This window comes from Lycorma delicatula, chromosome 10, assembly GCF_047948215.1.
Source record: "Lycorma delicatula isolate Av1 chromosome 10, ASM4794821v1, whole genome shotgun sequence".
In the NCBI taxonomy this organism is placed as follows: Eukaryota; Metazoa; Arthropoda; class Insecta; order Hemiptera; family Fulgoridae; genus Lycorma; species Lycorma delicatula.
Window position 1 is genome coordinate 97925880 of NC_134464.1, and position 21381 is coordinate 97947260.

Below are 21381 nucleotides of genomic sequence, written 5' to 3' on the forward strand. Positions count from 1 at the left end.
TGTCCCTAAATTTCATAAATTTTTCCTAAAATTATCCTGAAGTTCTGCCAGTGTTTCTCTTTGTGGGTGATCAAAATGTACATTTATTTTTCAAAAAGATGTATTAATTACGTTCTATATATCTAATATACAGAGTGATTTTTTAGTCCTGTTACCCAATTTTAAGTGTAATTTAAGAAAGGGAAATTTAGGTGGAATAAAAATATGTATTTGTTACTTACAAAAGAGATTTAATAAAAAGATATTACTTACATAATTGTTAAAGAGTATGCTCAAAATTCCCAACCCTTGCAATTATACACGCACGGACTATTTTCAGCATATTAGCAGAAACCTTTTTAAGAGTTGCATTGGAAATATTCGCGATTAAGTCTGTAATATTGACTTTAAGTTCATCGATAGTGTGAGGATTGTTTTTGAAGACCTCGGACTTAATATAGCCCCACAAAAAGTAGTCAGGAGATGTGAGATCTGGGGACCTTGGAGGCCATAAGCCCTTGCTTATTATTCGATCATCAAAGAACTCTTGCGGAAAATCCTCGAGACGTGTGGCATGTAGCGCCGTCTTGCTGAAACCAGCAATACCGTTCTTGAGGTTCCAGGAGGGACACGAATTGGCGCACAATATTCTGTATACTTCACCATTTACTGTCTGTTTGAAGAATACGGGTCCGACTATACGATGACTAGATATCGCACACCACACACCAATTTTTTCAGGATGTAAAGATTTGTCTTGTAAAGCGTTAGGATTTTCAACTGTCCAAATTTGACGATTTTGAATGTTCACATAACCATCGAGATGAACCCAAGCTTCATCATTAAAGAACACTATCGTTTACGAGAGACCTAAACCGACGGCAATATTGCAATCGCTTGTTTAAATCTGGAGGCTGAATCTCTTGGACTAATCGTACGCGGTACTGATACAATTTCAATCTTTTAGCGGCTTTCTGAACAGTCGAATATGACAAACTGACTTGCGTGGAAAGTTTTCGTAAACTTTTCCGCGGAGAATTGAGCAATCTTGTTTTCACATTCTCTAAAACGTAATCTGTCAAGCGAGTCGTCGACCGCTACGTTTTCTGTTGCAAACACTACCTGTCTCTCGAAATCGGTTTGCTAGCCTAGAAATAGACATTTTTTCTGGCGGAGGAACACCGACAAATTTAATTTGAAATGATTCTTTTACACTCGCGTACTATTTCGTAGCAAAATATTGTTCAAGAATGAAAACTCGTTCTATGGTAAAAGACATTCTGTTCGTAACACGACCGGAAACGGCACAAAAGTTTACACAGCTCAAGGAGAATCAACTCACACTGCCGTATCTATACCGGTTGAGTAGCGCTACCAACTTCGTGTCACAAAACAATATTTCCCTTTCTTAGAAAAAAATTACCAGACATTAACAATTGGGTAACAGGACTAAAAAATCACCTGTACAAACGCGAAAGTTTGTGGTGGTTCTATTTGTTTGCAATATCACGTAAGAACCAACCTACTGATTGATTGATTTCAAATTCTCCGAATATATTATAATAGATTCGGAGTCTTATCACAGGGAAGGTTTTTTTTGATAGATTGAGATCGTAGTTCCCTTGAGGTGAAATTGTGAAATTTTCCTCTTAGATGACAACCTAATACCATTTAAGATTTCATTTTTCAACATAAAAATAATAGACTATATGTTTTGTAACATATCTGATTTTCAGTTGTCTACCTTGACTCCTTCCCAAAATAAAGCATATACTAGGCTAACAGAAAGGAGAACCAAAAGTGATATGTTCATCTACGCAGGAGCTTCTACATCAAGAACCAAGGGAAATATTGGAGGAAAGAGAGTTTTACAGGATTTAATTATTATTTATCAGAACTATTCTGCCAACTATGTAGATAACAAACACAGCATGGGTAAGGGGAGTGGAGTCCTCTTCCCGGCTTATAAATTTACGGTTATGTTTCATAGAAAAGATAACCTCAAATGCTCTATGCAACTTGATGTGAGATCTGAGTACCTCCTAAATACGGCATAATCAATTTAAAGAATAACATCCATTCTATTACAGGAATACAAGGGAAAGTAGATATGAATTAGTTTATTTTCTTCGTTGTTTAGCCAAACATAAAGGATGACTCATTTAGATGTGACCTGTTATCAGTTAATTAAGATTTCACATAGTTGGTACTACAAGAGTACACAAAACTATAATTTTAAAAGTTTTGTTAGTACAATGATTTTTAATTTAAAGTTAAACAAAAACAAACATTAGACAAAATATAAAGATTATATGAAACAGATTATAAAATCCATGTTTAGATTTTTTAAAATATATCCTATTAATTGTTAAATATAATAATTTTTTTTAAAAATATAACTTTGCAATATATAATTTGTTATACATCAAAAATTAATTTAAATGTCAGGAAAAGATTTTTGAAAAGTATATGTTTGGAGTGTCGCTTTATATGGAAGTGAAACTTGGACGATCGGAGTATCTGAGAAGAAAAGATTAGAAGCTTTTGAAATGCGGTGCTATAGGAGAATATTAAAAATCAGACGGGTGGATAAAGTGATAAATGAAGAGGTATTGCGGCAAATAGATGAAGAAAGAAGCATTTGGAAAAATATAGTTAAAAGAAGAGACAGACTTATAGGCCACATACTAAGGCATCCTGGAATAGTCGCTTTAATATTGGAGGGACAGGTAGAAGGGAAAAATTGTGCAGGCAGGTAACGTTTGGAATATGTAAAACAAATTGTTAGGGATGTAGGATGTAGAGGGTATACTGAAATGAAACGACTAGCACTAGATAGGGAATCTTGGAGAGCTGCATCAAACCAGTCAAATGATTGAAGACAAAAAAAAAAAATATGAAACAGATTATAAAATCCATGTTTAGATTTTTTTTAAATATATCCTATTAATTGTTAAAAATAATAATTTTTTTAAAAAATATAACTGCAATAAAATCTGTAAAGAATTTATTTTTGATTTAATTGATTTTAATAAAGTAGCAGTAGTTTTCAGTGTAAAATAAAATTAAATTTGGAGTTTGATGAACTATGGAAAAATCTTTCAGTAACTATAGTTGAAAAATAAAATATTTCCAGAAAACTTTTACGAGCTTATTTCTTTTTTTTGAGCTGTAAGGTATGATCCTAAAGCATTCTGAATGGATTAGAAAAATCTGTATTAATAATTAAAAGAAGAAATTTTCCATTTGACAGGTGATGAATTAACTTTACATATTAGTAAATCAGTTACAGTGTATTTTTGAGAAAGATATCATATCAATGTATTATTTTATTTATTTATCTTTTTTTTTTTTTTTAAATTATCTCTCCTAGTCTTTCATACTGTAATGTAAGTATACCATTTCATATACAGAAGCTGTAGTCGAGAGTTCATTCCTCTTAGATTTATAATGTTTATTACTCGTATATGGGCTGTCCTTTTGGTGATTGCCTGAATTTTGGTGGGTTTAATATACTAATGTGCACCTATAAATTTCTTTTCGTGAAGAAGGAACAGAAACCTTTTCATCCCCCATTTTTACTACTACGCCTCTTTCTTTTTTCCTGTTTAGCCTCCGGTAACTACCGTTTAGATAATTCTTCAGAGGATGAATGAGGATGATATGTATGAGTGTAAATGAAGTGTAGTCTTGTACATTCTCAGTTCGACTATTCCTGAGATGTGTGGTTAATTGAAACCCAACCACCAAAGAACACCGGTATCCACGATCTAGTATTCAAATCCGTGTAAAAATAACTGGCTTTACTAGGATTACTACTACGCCTGGCATGATCTGCTTTTTATTCTAAGGATTTATTATAACATTTTTGGAAGTGACTTGTGGCTTACATCAGATCTCATACAACCTTACATTTATAGGTAATTAAGTTATACATTTTTTCTTAACTAATTTAACCATTAATATTCGATCATTATCATTTCCTAAATTTATTCTGAAACAAAATTATTTCATTCCGATAACAAATGACAAATATAGCATCCTCTTTTGCTTTGAAACTTATTCTCCATTATTACAACTGCTAACTTCGTTGTAACAACATCAATATAACAAACAGAAATCTCTTTTCTCCATTTAACTTAATTTTTAATCACTGTGGACATTTTGTTTATGCGCTTTAGTATTGCATTTTATTATTTTAAAATTTTTAATTTTAGTGTCTCTGTACTGAATTTCCTAGTATGAAGAACTAGTTTTGTTTTGTAAGCATTCTTTGCCCTTCTAGCATTAACTTTGATAATTTTATTAAAGTGATCTTTTTGTCAACTTATAAAATCAATTATAATTTTGTTTCTCTTTACAGGTAAATGGTGGTACAAGTTTCACTGCTGAAAGTTCTTTAATTCTTTCTTTCTTATGTAGTGTACAGTTATTAATTTGCTAGGCAATTCATTAACTTAACCCATCGGGTTGGTCTAGTGGTGAACGCGTCTTCCCAAATCAGCTGATTTGGAAGTCGAGAGTTCCAGCGTTCAAGTCCTAGTAAAGCCAGCTATTTTTACACGGACTTGAATACTAGATCGTGGATACGGTGTTGTTTGGTGGTGGTTGGGTTTCAATTAACCACCGCACATCTCGGGTATGGTCGAACTGAGAATGTACAAGACTACATTTCATTTACACTCATACATATCATCCTCATTCATCCTCTGAAGTATTATCTTAAACGGTAGTTACCGGAGGCTAAACAGGAAAAAAGAAATTCATTAACTTAATATTTTATTTTACCCGTAATTCTAAAGTTAAATAAATATATATTTTTTAATAACTATTTTTAGACTTTTAAATTGTTTTACTTCTACTACAATCAACTTGTCTGTTGACAACTTGTTGTCTTGTACAAAAAGAAATAAAAAATAACTACCACTTTAAAATCGCTTTATCTTCCTGCTGATGATATAAAAAAAAATATTTCTAATTAGACAAACCTAAATTTCTACACCCTCATTTAACAGTTACATAAATCTTAAACAAGGGTGTAGAGAATTTAGGTGTAATTGTAAGATATTATAATTAATAACTTTAAAAATTTGTCATTCTAATTAATACTGATTTAATTTTGTTTTCATATCAATTGTAATTACTTATCCTTTTTATTAATTACTCTTGCATTTTATGATATCAATATGATCATTGGTTTACCCCTTGATCCTTCCAGGCAAATGATAAAGAGTAATTAAAACGTCAGTTATTCAGGAATAACACCTAACAATAAAAAATTACGCATTATGATATAATGCATAAACTGATTTTTTCTTATAACCACTATTATACGAAACAATATTTCTTTTTCAGATTTTTCAATTGACAATATAGAACTACACTATACTACATATATATATATATATATATATATACAGAATGTCCCATATAAAACGCAATCCAACCTTATATATATTGGTAGGTATTGAAATAATAAAAAGGCATGTGTAAATGTAATTTTTATTATTACCATCCATTACCTTACATTTAGAGTAAATGTTGGAAGTGGCCGCCACATCTTCTTGAATACAAGCTTCAATTCTTTTTACAGCGTTTCTTGCAACTTTTTTCAAAGTTTGTGACTGGATATTTAATACAGCTTGTTCAATATTGACTTTCAATCGTTCAAGTGTTCGTGGTTTGTTGCTGTAGGCTTTTTCTTTGAGGTAACCCCGTAGAAAAAAATCCGCCGCATCAAATCTGGAGATCTTGATGGCCACAAGCCTCGACCGATAACACGATTACCAAAGAATTCCTCGACGAAATCAGAAATTGAACCTGCGTAGTGCGATGTCGCACCGTCATGTTGTAGCCAGCAGTGTCTGTCTTCCTCTTCCAAGAGTGCGATGAACTGAAATAAAATATCCTGATATCGTTCTGCATTAATGGTGTACTCGAAAAAAATAGGACCGATTATTTTCTTCCGCGATATCGCGCACCACACCCCCTTCTGCGGGTGTAATTGTTTTTCGTGATAAACGTGGGGATTTTCAGAACTCCAAATTCTACTGTTTTGGCTGTTTATGTAGCCATCCGAATGAAACCGTGTTTCATCTGTGAAAAATAACGAATCCATAACATTAATTTCCTCACGCAGAAATCGACGGAACCGTTGACAATATTGTAGCCGTTTTTCTTTGTCGGGCTCAAGAAGTCGATGAACCGTTTGAATGCGATAAGGTCGTAATTGTAATCGTTTGGTCGCCCGATGAACAGTCGATTTAGTCAAATTAATTTCAGCAGAGAAACGTCTGATCGATTTATTTGGCGAGGCGAGTAATTGGTCTTTGATTTCAGCAACTGTATCTGTATTCAACACTGACGCAGATCTTTTGTGTTCCTTGTTATTAACAGAACCGGTCTCTCTAAATTTTGCAAATAAACTTAACACTGATGTTTTATTAGGAGCCGGTTTATCTGGGTACTTATGGCGAAACAAATCTTGCACTGCAACCGCTGATTTCGTACTGAAGTACGAGTCAACAATGAAAACACGTTCATCTAGCGAAAACACCATCTTGTCTCTAGCAATACACTGAACGTTATGATTGCATTGTAGTTACTATCCGTAGTGTTCTACTGCGTCGCTGTGATGTTCAGATGTTGGACGAGTCCATTTCAGTAACGAGTAAGGGCTTGACTTTTGAAATTTCATGGATGAGTTGCATTTTATATGGGACATCCTTTATATATATTTTACTTTTCAAGTCAGAGACCAATATTAAACTGTTAAATTTACATCTTGTTTTAAGTTTCAAAAATTTATTTTATTCTTTGAACAGAAATGTAGGCAAAATTTTTCGGAAATTGTAACTCAAAACCGAAGAGTTTCCGAACGCAGGTTTATGTGAATTTTTAGAATATAGAATTTCAGGACATGTACGACTGAAAATAAAGATAAAAATTCACATAAAACTGCGTTCGGAAACTCTTCGGTTTTGAGTTAAAACTTGCGAAAACTTTTCCCTAGATTTCTGTTCAAAGAATAACATAAATTTTTGAAACTTAAATCAAGGTGTAAATTTGACAGTTTCATATGGGTCTTTGACGTGAAAAGTAGAATAAAACAGGTTTTGGTACTGTATCATTAAATATTTTTTCCTGATAACGAAAAAATATTCGATGTTATTGTAACACAATAACGTATTTTTTTTTGAATTTAATAAAAAAAAAGAAGAAATCAACAAAATTTTTATTTACTGAAGCTACAACAAAAAAAATAATCATATCATAACAAATAATGTGTAGTGGTAAGGAATAAAATAACATAACGGTTGGGTTACGGCCTGTTTACCAAACTAACTATTTACTAGTTTACATTATTACATGCATCTAGTTCTGTAATCTTTTACATGTTTTCAAGCTAAAAAAAAAAAAAAAAAAAAAAAAAAAAAAAAAAAAAAAAAAAAAAAAAAAAAAAAATAATAATAATTTTACCACATTTAAATGTGTGTACTAACATATAAAATTAATTTTTTTGTCGGTAGATTGTAAATAACAAGAATTTTTGCGTAAATGTATCGATTAGAGGATAAATTAAATCAATCTCTTCGCATAAAAACACCCGGGTTAAAATCAGTTATTTAAATCTGTTTTAAACTTCAATAGTTTTGTCTGGCTAATTCCTATTTTGACGAGAATGACTTTTTCATTAACTAAGATGTTTTTCACAAATATATGTTTCAATATTTAAAATTAATAATAATAATAAAGTTGATATAAAAGTAATTAATTAGTATAACATTTTCAATAATCTTTATGCGAACATTTTTTAACTTAAAAAGGAGCTTAATATAGAAATAAATAGAAAAAAAAAACTGGAAAAAAAACTGTTTTGTTGGGAAACTTTAAACAGAATCTATACTCGTCCAAACAATTAATAAAAACTGGTGTCTGGAGAATGCAAAATGATTTGAATAGTACAAAATTGCTAAATGTTCTGTAATCGATTCATTTAATTATTACTATACTACTTTTCATACTACTAGAACAATCAAACAGGTTTTGAAAAAATGTCAAAAAAAGTATAAAACTAACAATTATGATCAAAATATTTTTCAAACATAACCAAAGTATTTACCAGAGAGCAACTTCATTGTTTATTGAGCATTATGATTGTCGATTAACATAATAATCTTATAAATATTTTATATATAAAAGTAATTTGACTAACAATCGGAATAAAAATCACTAAGTTTAAACTATAAAATAATTAAAACTTATTAACTTGTAAACCAAAGGAAAAATCAACTGATCCATCTTATTAACAAGCGTTTGAATTGTTAAAAAGAATTAAAACGCATTCATACAAGTCGTTTATAATTTTCTATAGAGCTTTCCTTTCTTAATGGAATACGCAGAAAAATAACAAAGTTTACCGATTTATTGATTTTATTGTTATTAAAAAACAATAAACATTTAAATTAAGATACGATGTGTGACAATAAAGTAATGAGACTGATGTGAAAAAAAAAGTTGCTTACCGTTTTAGTCATGTTTAGTGTTGTCTCCTTCAAAGTAGTTCCCCTCTGATTGCACACATTTATTCCAGAGTTTCTGCCATTGATGGTAACATTTCTGGAACACATCTTCTGTAATATCCTCCAAGACCCTCGTCACAGCTTTTTGGACATCTTGTGTTGTTTGAAAATGGTGTCCCTTGACCTCCATTTTGACTCTTGGAAATAGAAAAAATTCGCACGGAGCGATATCTGGTGAATAAGGTGGCTGTGGTAGTACTGAAATTTGTTTTGAGGTTAAAAATTGCTGTACTGACAGAGCAGTATGGGATGGCGCATTATCGTGATGCAGAATCCAATTATCAGCAATGTTGGCACGGACACGAAGAACTCGTTTACGAAGTCTTTCTAAAATTTCATTGTAGAAATATCGGTTAACTGTTTGTCCAGGAGGCACCCACTCTTTATGAACAATTCCCTCGGAATCGAAGAAGCACACAAGCGTACATTTCACTTTTGACTTTGACGTGCGAGCTTTTTTTGGTCTGGGTGATTCCTTTGAGCACCATTGCGAACTTTGGCGTTTTGTCACTGGATCGTATTGAAAAAACCGACCTTCATCACCAGTGATAACACGGCTCAACAAATTTGAATTGATTTCCGTTTGCTGTAACAAATCGGCTGCCACATTTTTCCGTGTTTCTCGCTGTTGTTGTGTGAGATTTTTGGGGACCATTTTTGCACAAATCTTTCTCGTACCAAGATCTTCAGTTAATATTAGACGAACCGTTTCTCGATCGATGTTGAGTTCTTCTGCAATCATTTTCACGGATAATCTTCGATCAGATCGTACGATTTCTCGCACCCTGGCCAAGTTGAGATCTGTGCGTGAGGTTGATGGTCGTCCATTGCGGTCTTCATATTCAACATTCGTTCTGCCTTCACTAAAAATTTTATGCCACCGAAAAACTTGAGCTCTTGACATACAACCTCCTCTCCAAAAGCCTTCTGAAGCTTACCATATGTTGTCGTCGCGTTTTCACCCGATTTAACGCAAAAAGAAATGGCATACCGTTGCGCAATATTTTGCGGTTTCATTTCTGTGATGAGAGACACAAACACGTTTTCACTTATTACAGCACAACTCACGACTGAGCAGTTGCATCAATGTGCCGCTTGGACTAGAAGTAGCTTATAGACCAAGGTCAAAGATGGCGTGCCTACGCAAGCTGCAGGGTTGCCACATCTTGCAAAGAAACATCAGTCTCATTACTTTATTGTCGCACCTCGTATTAGTCAAATATAAAATGTTGAGTTAGGTTTTGATTAAAAATTTCTCTCTTTAATGAATTACGGTTTAGTTCATTAATAAATAATAGATAATAGAAAAAAATAAAATGTTAAAGTTTAAAAACAACTTTTTATACTGAAATTAAAACCAGAGAAGTTCTCGTATGAAAATTTATTAAATAAATAAATATTTTATTCTGATTATAACTGATTAAAGTTCATATTAATAATAATTTCAAATATATATATATCTTTAACCAGAATTATACCGTGTGTTAATTTTTACTTACAATGATAAAATTATACATGAAATGAAAGAATAACTCAAACAGTTTTTCTATATGTGTTAAAATTACGCACCATTCATCACAAGGCACACATCCAGCCGATAGGAGAGTTCATCCCACACTTTAATCAGCAAGTCTGATCACACTTTAAGTCAGCATCCAATTACTTGGATGCTGCAGACGCTTCAATCCTGTGACTCAAGCAGGGTAGATCAGCTGGCAACGGTGTCACATACACGTAATCTTTTATAAACCCCGAAGAAAAAAAATCTTACAAAGACAGATCGGGCGAACGCGGAGGCCACGGCCAACAAGGCTATTATCTGGTTCCCGGCGACCGATCCAGCGATCGGGAAAATCTCATTCAACTGTTCACGTACAACATTATGCCAGTGAGAAGACGCATGATCTTGTTGCCAAATAAAGTTCTGCGACTCGTATAGCAGTTGAGGAAAGAGCCCTAGTATGATAGTTCATTCCAGACACATTTTGCCTCGACGAAAATGAACGGCGCGTAAAATTGCCGTCGAAATACGGTACAGAAAACATTCAATTTTGGGGAATCTCGTTTGCAGTGCAATATTTAGTGAGGGTTTTCTGATCCCCAGATACGCACGTTATTGAGTGTTTAATTTTCCACTAATTAAATGTTGATTCGTAACCGAATACGACACGAAAAGAAAGTCTTTATCGTAACGGTACATCATTTCATTTGCGTAGATAGCACCCAAACCATAATCTGTAGGATTTAAAGCTTGTAACAGCTGAGGCGCATTTGTAAGCGTTTTCTTAAAACCCTCCACACAGACGTCACTGGAACGCTAATTCGCGACTAGTCTTCCTAACGGATTTCCTAGGACTACGCACAAAAAACTGTCTCTTACACGTCAATATTGTTTTCGGACACACTTGATCATCCTGTACTGTTTCCTTTACAAATACAGCGTTCGGTTTCAAGTTGTTTATAACATCTACGAATGTTATTGTCAATCGGGGATCACAACGGAACGGATGTTGAACTGAAATTATAAATTCACACTCTGAAAAGTGATAAAACAGAACGGTATCTGTTGTGTGGGGGCGTCTTTGCTACTAGGGCTTTCAAGTGGAAGGTACAGAAAGTAGTTTATGAGCTTGCGGATATCTAAAACTGTTTGAGTTGCTCTTTTATTTCACGTATAATTAATCAATGTACGTGAAACTTAGAAATATAACATAGCTTTAAAACCCTTACATTCATTTTGAAACATGCTGTATAAAAACTCTGTTGCAGTAAGTGCATCAGAAGGACGGATTTCCGGTTCTAATTAAGAAAGAAAGGATGTTGTACTGCAGTAATGATTTTTGATTACTGAAAATAATATTGCTTTCGGTAATTTTTATTTCACGTTATTACTGCGAGGTACCGTTTATTGTTTCAATAAATACATTATACTTGTCAAATTAAAGAGTTTTTCTTCCTTCTTTTCAAATAGTTGTTAAGCTGTGACCGCATCAATTTCTTAACACTGCTACTTGCCAACAACCCGCTTTGATACTGTTATAAATAATTTTTGTAGTTTTAGAGTCGTGCTTACTAAAAAGAAAAGATTTACCTTTTAGACCCAAAACGATTAAAACTTGAAAACTGATTTTTGGACACCGATCTCTTTCCTTCATTGTAGATCACATTTTGGATTATTGCGAAACCAGAGTAGTAAAATTAGCTCGCACTTGACGGTGTTCGCAAAAATTTTATTTTAGCTTCAAACATGATATTATGAATTTAAATCATTGCGAAACCAGCTCGCACCTGACGGTGCTCGCAAAAATCTAATTTTAATTTTTTCTAACATGTCACCCTTAAAATTACAACATGAAAACCTACGGTTTTATGCCTCTGATTCCGATTCCTATGAACTGATTGCTTGGAAATCAATGGAGGTTCTATTTCTGCTAGGTTTACATCATCCAACAAAGTTTCATCAAAATCGGTTGATTTGCGTCCGGTAGAGCGGACCAAAAAATCGTATACGTACATATCTATGTATAAACATTGTAAAATCAAGGTGATTACAAAACGTAAAGAAGAGTTACTCCAACACCCTCGACAACCGCTTAGAAAATCTTTCTAAGCGCAGTAGTGATTCCCTGAAATTCTTAGGGAAATCTCCTAAAAAACTCATCGGCAGAGTAATATTATTTTTTAAAAGATAATAATTTAATGTTTTAAATTAAACGGTGTGAAGATCTTTTAATTAAATCGATAGTTTATTAAAAATGGCAATTGAAAAAAAAAACAAGAAAACAATTGTATTGTTCGGTAAAATAGAGCTGGGTATTGTTATTTTTTAAGAATAAGTAATCAGTATTTTTGTTGCAAAGGTTACACATTTGTACAAATCAAAACGTAGATAAGTTAAAGGTTTCAATTTACAAAATATGGGTCTATATGATTTATATTTATAAGCGCCAATTAATAGCAATTTCTCATTCCATTTTTTAAATTTGAAAACTCGATTTGATATTTTATTTAAGGAGCCCAAAGATATTATATTATTCTCATAATTCAGAAAGGAACGATATACATAGGAATAATAATGATGACACAAAACTATTTTATTAAGAAACTTCAAAAGTTTCGGTTCAAAAACAAAAGTACAATTTGATTTTGTAGCAAACAAAATAATTTGGTCGTTCTTCAAGAATTTTCAACCCAACAAAATAAATTTTAACTACGGGTATTATAAATATATTACCCGTTATTGTTATCATTACTTTGAATTCTTATCCACTCAATTAGCGATTACGTCTAACTGAGAAGCACAATGCAATGAATAACATTGTGAAGAAATGTTATAGTTATATAAAAAAAAAAAAAAAAAAAACAAAAAAAAAAACTGTTAATCGTTGTTTATTTTACCTTATTTTGTAAAAATTTTCTTTCTTTATGCGTTGCCAGAACAATTCCTTTTTCCTTTTAAATTTAACAATTGTGATCATTTTTCAAGTCTTCACCTGAATGATTTCTACATTTATAATAAATTTTCTCATACATTTTGAAAATTCTAAATAAAGGACTTTAAGCAGATGTTTTAGATAATTACGTCACTTTTTTCATCGTTTTCACAGTCGTATCACCTTTTGTAAATTCTAAAACGTTCTCAAAATCAACTTTAATAAAAATAACCTTGATAGCAAAATAACAAAACTCTTGTTCCGGTTAGTATTTATCTATTTCAGTTATTTCGTTATATTGCGATTTCATAACGTAGGAAATGATTCTTCTATTTTAACAATCTTTGGACGACATTTTCCACATCTGAAATGGCAATTCGTCTTGCGATTATTTTAAGTTAACAATGCTATTGGTAATTGAAAAGATTCTTCTAACATTCGTTTAATATAAACTTTTTGTAATTTTCGTCAAACAGATCTTTAAACAATAAATAAATAATACAATACTGTTAAAAATCGATTCGCAGTGAAAAAACTCTTTTCGCTTATATTGAAAATATGGTTCCCAGAGGGCGGTCCAGAAAGTAACTTACGTTTGTGCCTACCGTTAGGATGGGCGGGGATAAAGCCGCCATCTTAAAGTCAAAACGTCTCTACACTCAGTACGCTTCAAGCTGTTGTAGCGTAAGGACTGTGATTTTTCTACTTTGTTCGTTGTGAATTATTGAAATGTGCGCTTCAATAGAAAATCCCATGACTTGTGAGGCGGTGATTAGGTTTTTACTGGCAAAAAAACTCAAACCAATTTAAATTCATCGGCAACTTTGTGAGGTGTACGGAGATGGAATAATGAGTGAAGGTGGAGTGAGATACTGGTGCATTCAGTTTAAAAATGACCGCACCAATGTTCATAATGAGGACCGCAGTGGTCAGCCTAGATTTGTAACTGATGAACTGACGATGAAAATTAACGATAAAATTTGTGAAAATTGCCGCATTACGATTACAAAACTCTCGCTTCATTTAACGAAGTTTACTGCATGCAAATGTATAGGGAAAGCTTGATTGATTGTCACAAGTTTTGTGTCAAAAAGGAGTAGTAGGAATTGAAAAGATTGTGCATCGTTAGAAGTTCCTCAATTTAAATGGCAACTATGTAGAAAAGTAGTTAAAGATTGTCCCTTTCAAATGTATATACAAATGAAACTATAAACAAATTATTCCTTCTACTAAATGGGAGAGAAAAAATTTTATGAATCACAGAACTGATTCTATAATAAGTACACAAAGAAAGAACGTAAGTAAAGGGAGGGATGTATTCCAGCAGTATAAAAAAAAATTGGCCAATATATGATGGTAATGTTTCGTGCGGTAAATACAAGATTAATGATTAATGTTTACCGGAATTTCCTAAACATCTTTCCTCTAGGTCGCCTAACGGCACATCGTAACATAAAAATACGTTAAATATCTGTTACCTAGTGCATATTATTGATAGTTAACAATATCGATCGTTAAAAAAAATATAAGTAGCGTACATATGCAAGTAATTATTGTAAAAAAATATAATCCTTTAAAATAATAATACAGTTATAAAATTCTTTGCGTAGATTTTTATAAAACTATATTAAAAATTTGACAGCCATGAGTATGCGTAATAGGGCGCTCATGATCTGAAAAGTGGGCTCATAATGTCTGCCTAACCGGCTGATATTTATTTTAGTCATTCGTAAAGAAACTTTAAAGTACTATCGCTTCATATGCTTTTTCCTTTGCAAAGTTTTAACATAACTAACATATTTTATTAATTCTAATATTTATTTTAATATCTTTAACGTTTTGAAAAGTTAAAAATAACGGAAGTTATAAGAAAAATTAAATACGGTTAATTAAATGTGGAAGTTATGATAATTAAATATGGTTATAGTTAGATTAAATCTTAACGTTGTAATGAAATAACAATTAATTGATATTTGACAACAGGATATTTAGATAATGGCGATGTCTTTAAGAAAAACCTTGCTCTAAATTTTGTTGTAAGATTAAATTGGATGCGTTACTGAAACAGGAGAGATTATAAACATCGTTATTACCTCGATAACATAGAAAATGTTCTCTAACAATAAATTATTGCTGTATATAATATGTTGGAGCGTTAGAAAGATGAACAAGCGTTTGAAATTAAATCGTATTATAAAATGGCGACAGTTTTACGGCTCTACAACGATTATTTTAACGTCACTTAAAAAAAGACTGATGTGTAACCCACATGACTTCCTTTTGCACCTATTAAATTACATATACACATTTTTTAAAAAATAAATAGTACAAAAATTTTATTTCATTAATAACTTCTGATATTTATTCATATTTTTACTTCCTTGTACGAAGTAAAGGAAAAATTCGTGAAAAATTCTGGTTTTCAGACTTCAACGGAAATATCCATTTTGACCATCCCTGAATCCATTTTGACTAGTTTCGGCGTGACGTCTGTACGTATGTATCTCGCATAACTCAAAATCGAATAACCGTAGGATGTTGAAATTTTGGATTTAGGGCTGCTGTAAAACCTACTTATGCACCTCCCATTTTGATTGCAAGCTACTGGATCAAAAGTGTTCAAAAAAACCCAAAATCCAAAAGTTTGGATTTTGGACTTTTTCTTAACTGTAATAATAATCCCTTATCGAGAGCTTTTCAACGATTTATCATAAGTGATACTTATCTTCATTGGTTTCAGAGTTATAGACAAATAAAATTTTAATTATTCAAATATTTGGATGCTACAAGAAGGCACATCGGCACGACAATAGTTGCAAGTGAAAAAAAATTTCACTTGTTTAGCATACGACAAGCCTCAACTTACAATTCTAGCAACATTTTTGTCATAGCTTGCCTTAAGGGTTGGTAATATCAAAAATTGTTTCGAAAAAAAGTTATAGGTAATGTTTAGAGGACTAACGACCACTTTAAACCGACTCTATACTGTGCCTATTAAGGGAAGTATAATTTTTTTGTCTTTAAAACCCCATTTTTTCCATCCTCTGAGCCAATGGTTATGATATCAAAAAATTTTACTTAGATAAGTTTTAGGCACTTATCCAAAGAATAGTAGGAACATTAAACGAATTCGATATTTTTTACTTAATAGGAAAGTTATAGCGATGTTTTCTTTTTTCGAAAAAGCCCTCCATTTCCACCTCCGTCGTCCGATTTTGCCCATTAACGAAGTCGACCGAGAACTTGGGTCGTTATATTTTATGTATCTATTTGAAAGTGATTGGCGCAAAATTACGGCAGCTATCGTGTCTACAAGAAAGTGAAATATATACATATAAATGTATATATAAACTTTTGAGCTGACGGTGATTTTGGGGTCTGGAGTATGTAAAACGCGATGATATGTCGAAATTTTCCGGAAGTCGAATCATGGAACCCATTGCATTCTTATGAAATTTATGTAATAATTTACAATAAAAATTGATAGCACGTTTCAATTCGTTTCGCCCATGAGAAATTTCAAGCACTGTAAAAAATTCACTGATTAAAATTACAAATAATTTTTCCTTGTGACACTTTGTTCCAATAAGATTGGAACCAAGTGTCACAAGCATCTATGTCAATGGTCCTATTAATTATAGAAGTTTTTAACTTTTACAAATTCATAAATTTTTCTGTTAAGTTTTTTTTAACGGTAAAAGTTTCTTTTTTTCTTTTTCATATACTTTATTACATGAGTTTTCACAGAATTAAATTCTGTACAAGTTTCAATAATAAAATGTACGCATTATTTTTTAATTTAACATAGTTATTGTAATGTATTTCAAACCTCAAAAAAAATGTTTTTTTTTATCACTGAATTTTTCTGTTTTATGTCGGATAATATAAAAACTACTGGTTTTATTCGATTTTTCAGATCAAAAAACACAAGAAACTATAAGTTTACCCGTGCACGCCTTAAAAATTGCAGTATGTTCTCATTTGGCAGGATGAACTTAAATTTTAATCAAAATTTCTATAGCCATAAATGGATATCAAAGCATTTTCAGCCAATGTTTGCATGAACCTTTTTCCTTATTTCAAACTCTACAATTAAGTTCCAAATTATTCTCCTTTCCTCCTGAATCACACACACACTCTCTCTCTCTCTCTCAATATATATATATATATATATTTAAAGTATAAACTGGAATAGTATCGATACACATCAATTAGGTCGATAGGTCGCTAAATGTAACTGTCCGTTCACTTGTTACACATTAAACGTTTCCAGGAATTTAAAATACTTGGCTCCTTCTACGTGAGTTCTATGAATAGTTTATATTAACATAACTCTAAATATCTACCAGACGATTGTAGAATAAACAGCTTTTTTTTAACCTTTGTGACCACAGTATTAGGTATTACCTCAGAGGATGATGAGATAAATGACAATTTTTGTAGCGTGTGAAAATGCCATTCCTGACCGGGATTCGAACTGAGGACCCCCGCAGGCCGATTATAGATTACAACCTTTTCTTTCTTTCTTTTCCTTGTTTAGCCTCCGGGAATTACCATTCAGATAATACTTCAGAGAATGAATGAGGATGATATGTATGAGTGTAAATGAAGTGTAGTCTTGTACAGTCTCAGTTCGACCATTCCTAAGATGTGTTGTTAATTGAAACCCAGCCACCAAAGAACACCGGTATCCACGAACTGGTATTCAAATCCGTATAAAAGTAACTGCCTTTACCAGGACTTGAACGCTGGAACTCTCGATTTTGAAATCAGCTAATTTGGGAAGACGCGTTCACCACTAGACCAACCCAGTGGATTGTAGAATACAACCTTCTTTCTTTTTCCTGTTTAGCCTCCGGTAATTATTGTTCAGATAATACTTCAGAGGATGATATGTATGAGTGTAGTCTTGTACAGTCTCAGTTCGATCATTCCTGAGATGTGTGGTTAATTGAAACTCAACCACCAAAGAACACCGGTATCCACGATCTAGTATTCAAATCCGTGTAAAAATACATGACTTTACTAGGACTTGAACGCTGGAACACTAGACTTCTAAATCAGTTGATTTGGAAGGTTGTAGAATACAACCTTTTCTTTCTTTCCTGTTTAGCCTCCGGTAACTACCGTCTAGATATTACTTCAGAGGATGAATGAGGATGATATGTTTGAGTGTGAATGAAGTGTAGTCTTGTACATTCTCAGTTCGACCATTCCTGAGATGTGTGGTTAATTGAAACCCAACCGCCAAAGAACACCGGTATCCACGATCTAGTATTCAAATCCGTGTAAAAATAACTGGCTTTACTAGGACTTGAACGCTGGAACTCTCGACTTTCAAATCAGCTGATTTGGGAAGACGCGTTCACCACTAGACCAATCCGGTGGGTTGTAGAATACAACCTAATCAAAGAAACCTGCACGGTGCAGTACTCACCACAATAATTTTTATGATGATTCATCGTTATATGCAATTTTTATATAACAATATATTAATAAAATTTAAAAAAATAAACCTATGTCTTACCTGTATGAATTGGGCTAGATTCAGCCGAAGATGAACTTAATAAAACTAATAGAAAGGGTAATAGTAACAGCTGTAGTAATGTGGCAGCTGTCACCTTAAATAACACTTTACTACTATCCGTCATGTTTTCATCCGCAACTTGCTATAACAAACAATAATAAAAATAAGATTAGTAAAATAATAATTATAATGGAAACAGTAATAAGTAATAATGACCGCTTGTAATATTTTTATGATAAACTAAATGTCATCTCCAGAAATTTCCATATTTTCTCGTCCAGCTGCTAAATATTTTTCCGATTAAAATTTCCATAATTTTATTTATCCTTTTTTTATGTATATTTCTATGGTAGGGATAACAACAAAACCTCCAATTAAATCTGTAATAAAATTATCGTCAATATTTAAGAGAGGAATTCTTCCTTAGTTAATTGGAGAGGAATTACCCCTCTCAAAAAATAATGAATTATTTTAACAACCTTAGTTTGATATTTTTATATTTTCTTTGTGTACTTAAATATCTTTCTTAAAAGTAAAAAAAAAGTTACCCTTTAAGAAAATATAATAATTCTTTTTTATAATTTTTGGGAGTGTTACATTGTCTACTGTGATTTATTACAAGTATGTTTATCAATTTTGTTTAACTTTATGTTAAGCTTTCATTTGCTCCTTTTTTATTAAAAGAAGGAACTTTAAATTCTACTATGGAGGACTTTTAAATTTTTAAATAAAAATTTTCATTTTTGTTGTTACTCTTATTAATTGAACTGGTCTAATGCCCTATTTTTGGTCTGTCTTCTTCCATCCTTCAAAGACTCAACATGTGTTTGTTAGAAATGTACAATTTATTGGTATAATAATAATAATATATATATAAACAGTAAATGACTTACTGTAAACAGTAATGACTGTCCAATGTTAATCCACTAGAGTATATGTACAGGATCATTCACGGAAATCGGATGTTTTTGAAGTGGGTTGTACTCGGGCGGTCGTGGTAGGAGGGGCACGTGGCTGGTGTCTGACGTTTCCTTTGTTCATAGCATTTACATTTTAGTCGTTTAGATGGAGCCTTGGACGCTAGACCAACGCCTGTACGCGTATGACAGTTTTGTGCGAAATGACGAATCCGTAACTGCTGTTCAGCGAGATTTCCGCCGTGAGTTTAATATCCATCGTAATGCAAGCGTCCCTTCTCGTAACACAATATTGCACCGGGTAAACAACTTTCGAACAAGCGGTTCAATATTGAAGAAAAAACCACCGGGTCCCCGACGAACTGCTAGCACTCCGGAGAACATCGAACGAGTAAGGGAAGCCATTGTCAGAAGCCCACGCCGCTCTATTCAGAGGCATTCAGCAGCGCTTCAAATGAGCACAAGTACGGTAAGACGAATTCTGCATACAAACCTGCATTTCCATCCTTACAAGATAGCTGTCGTGCGGCAGTTAAATGAGCAAGATTTCACGCAGGGATTACAATTTTGTCGACAAATGCTTACCGTTTTTGAAGAAAATTAAAATTGGTTATTGTTAATGAGTGACGAAGCCCATTTTCATCTGAATGGCTTCGTCAACAAGCAGAATTGCCGGTATTGGGCAGAAAGAAACCCACATCGGCTTCACAAGAGACCACTTCATAGCCCAGAGGTGACTGTCTGGTGTGCAATAGGAAAGGTCGGTGTTATTGGACCATATTTTTTTTTTAAAAATGACGCTGCCGTAACTGTAACAGCTGATCGTTACATTGCGATGTTGAATACGTTTTTCATCCCCGAGCTACGAAACCAGGGAATCGATTTTTAAAATGTGTTATTCCAGCAGGATGGAGCAACAGCGCACACAGCGAGGGCAACGATGGCTGTTCTCCGTAACTTGTTTCCGGGACGGATCTTTTCCAGATTCGGTGACATTCCTTGGCCCCTCCGGTCCCCCGACTTGAGTAGTTGTGATTTTTTTTCTGCGGGGGTTTCTGAAATCGCGTGTGTACGGCAATAAACTGCGTCCATTGGAGGACCTAAAGATCGCAATTCGTCGTCACGTCATCCAGATTGATTTAGACATGCTGCAAAGAATTGAGGCCAGTTACCGTGAAAGGCTACAACAATGTATTGCCCAAAATGAACATCACTTGCCGGACAGAATTTTTCGTTCATGAGTAAGTAACAAATGCTTTGAGTTAACAAGTGTTTCAGTACCAATAAAACTTTTTTAAAGTAAATATTCAATTTTTATGATTATTTTAAACACATCCGGTTCCCGTGAATGACACTGTTTATTCCTTCAGTATACTAGTAGGATCGTACAGTCATGACTGTTTATAAATTTTAACTATGATGTTTTAAACTTTCCACTGCAAACGCATTAATTTTAACTCCTGATGATGGCTTCCAAGTAAGCCGAAAGATCTAGAGAACATACCAACGTGCTGATAAGGTGGATTATATTAATTGTTAATTTATTCATTTAACATATCAGCGATACCATGTTTGAGAAATTAATTCTTACTATATTTTATTATTTTCGATAATCTTTTTCATAATCTCGAAGCTTACGCCGTAGGAATATGAGATACAAATTTTTTCTTGTGTATGAAAAATTTCATGCCTGATCGGGATACGAACCCGGGACCTCCGGATAAAAGGCCGAGACGATACCACTCCGCTAAGTAGATCGGCACTTAACTTTTTGTTTTAATCTTTCGATTCATTATTCAAATTAATCTGTATCTGTATGAATTAATCTTTTTATATTAGTTTAAATTAATTATTTTTTATGAACGTTAAGAAAACTGTTATGAATTTAATTCCTGTAGTTTTCGAATAAGAAATTAAAAATAAATAAATTACGTATATTAAAT

General features: G+C 32.8%; 1 protein-coding gene across 1 annotated transcript in view; it reads right to left on the reverse strand.

Moving 5' to 3' along the window:
• Positions 1–18657, reverse strand: part of LOC142330931 (uncharacterized) — a 61962-nt gene extending 43305 nt beyond the window's left edge. The window contains exon 1 of the mRNA XM_075376398.1: positions 18522–18657. Coding sequence (XP_075232513.1) covers positions 18522–18645 — 124 coding nt within the window. The 5' untranslated portion in view covers positions 18646–18657. The remainder of the gene's footprint in view (positions 1–18521) is intronic.
• Positions 18658–21381: the final 2724 nt, after the last annotated feature.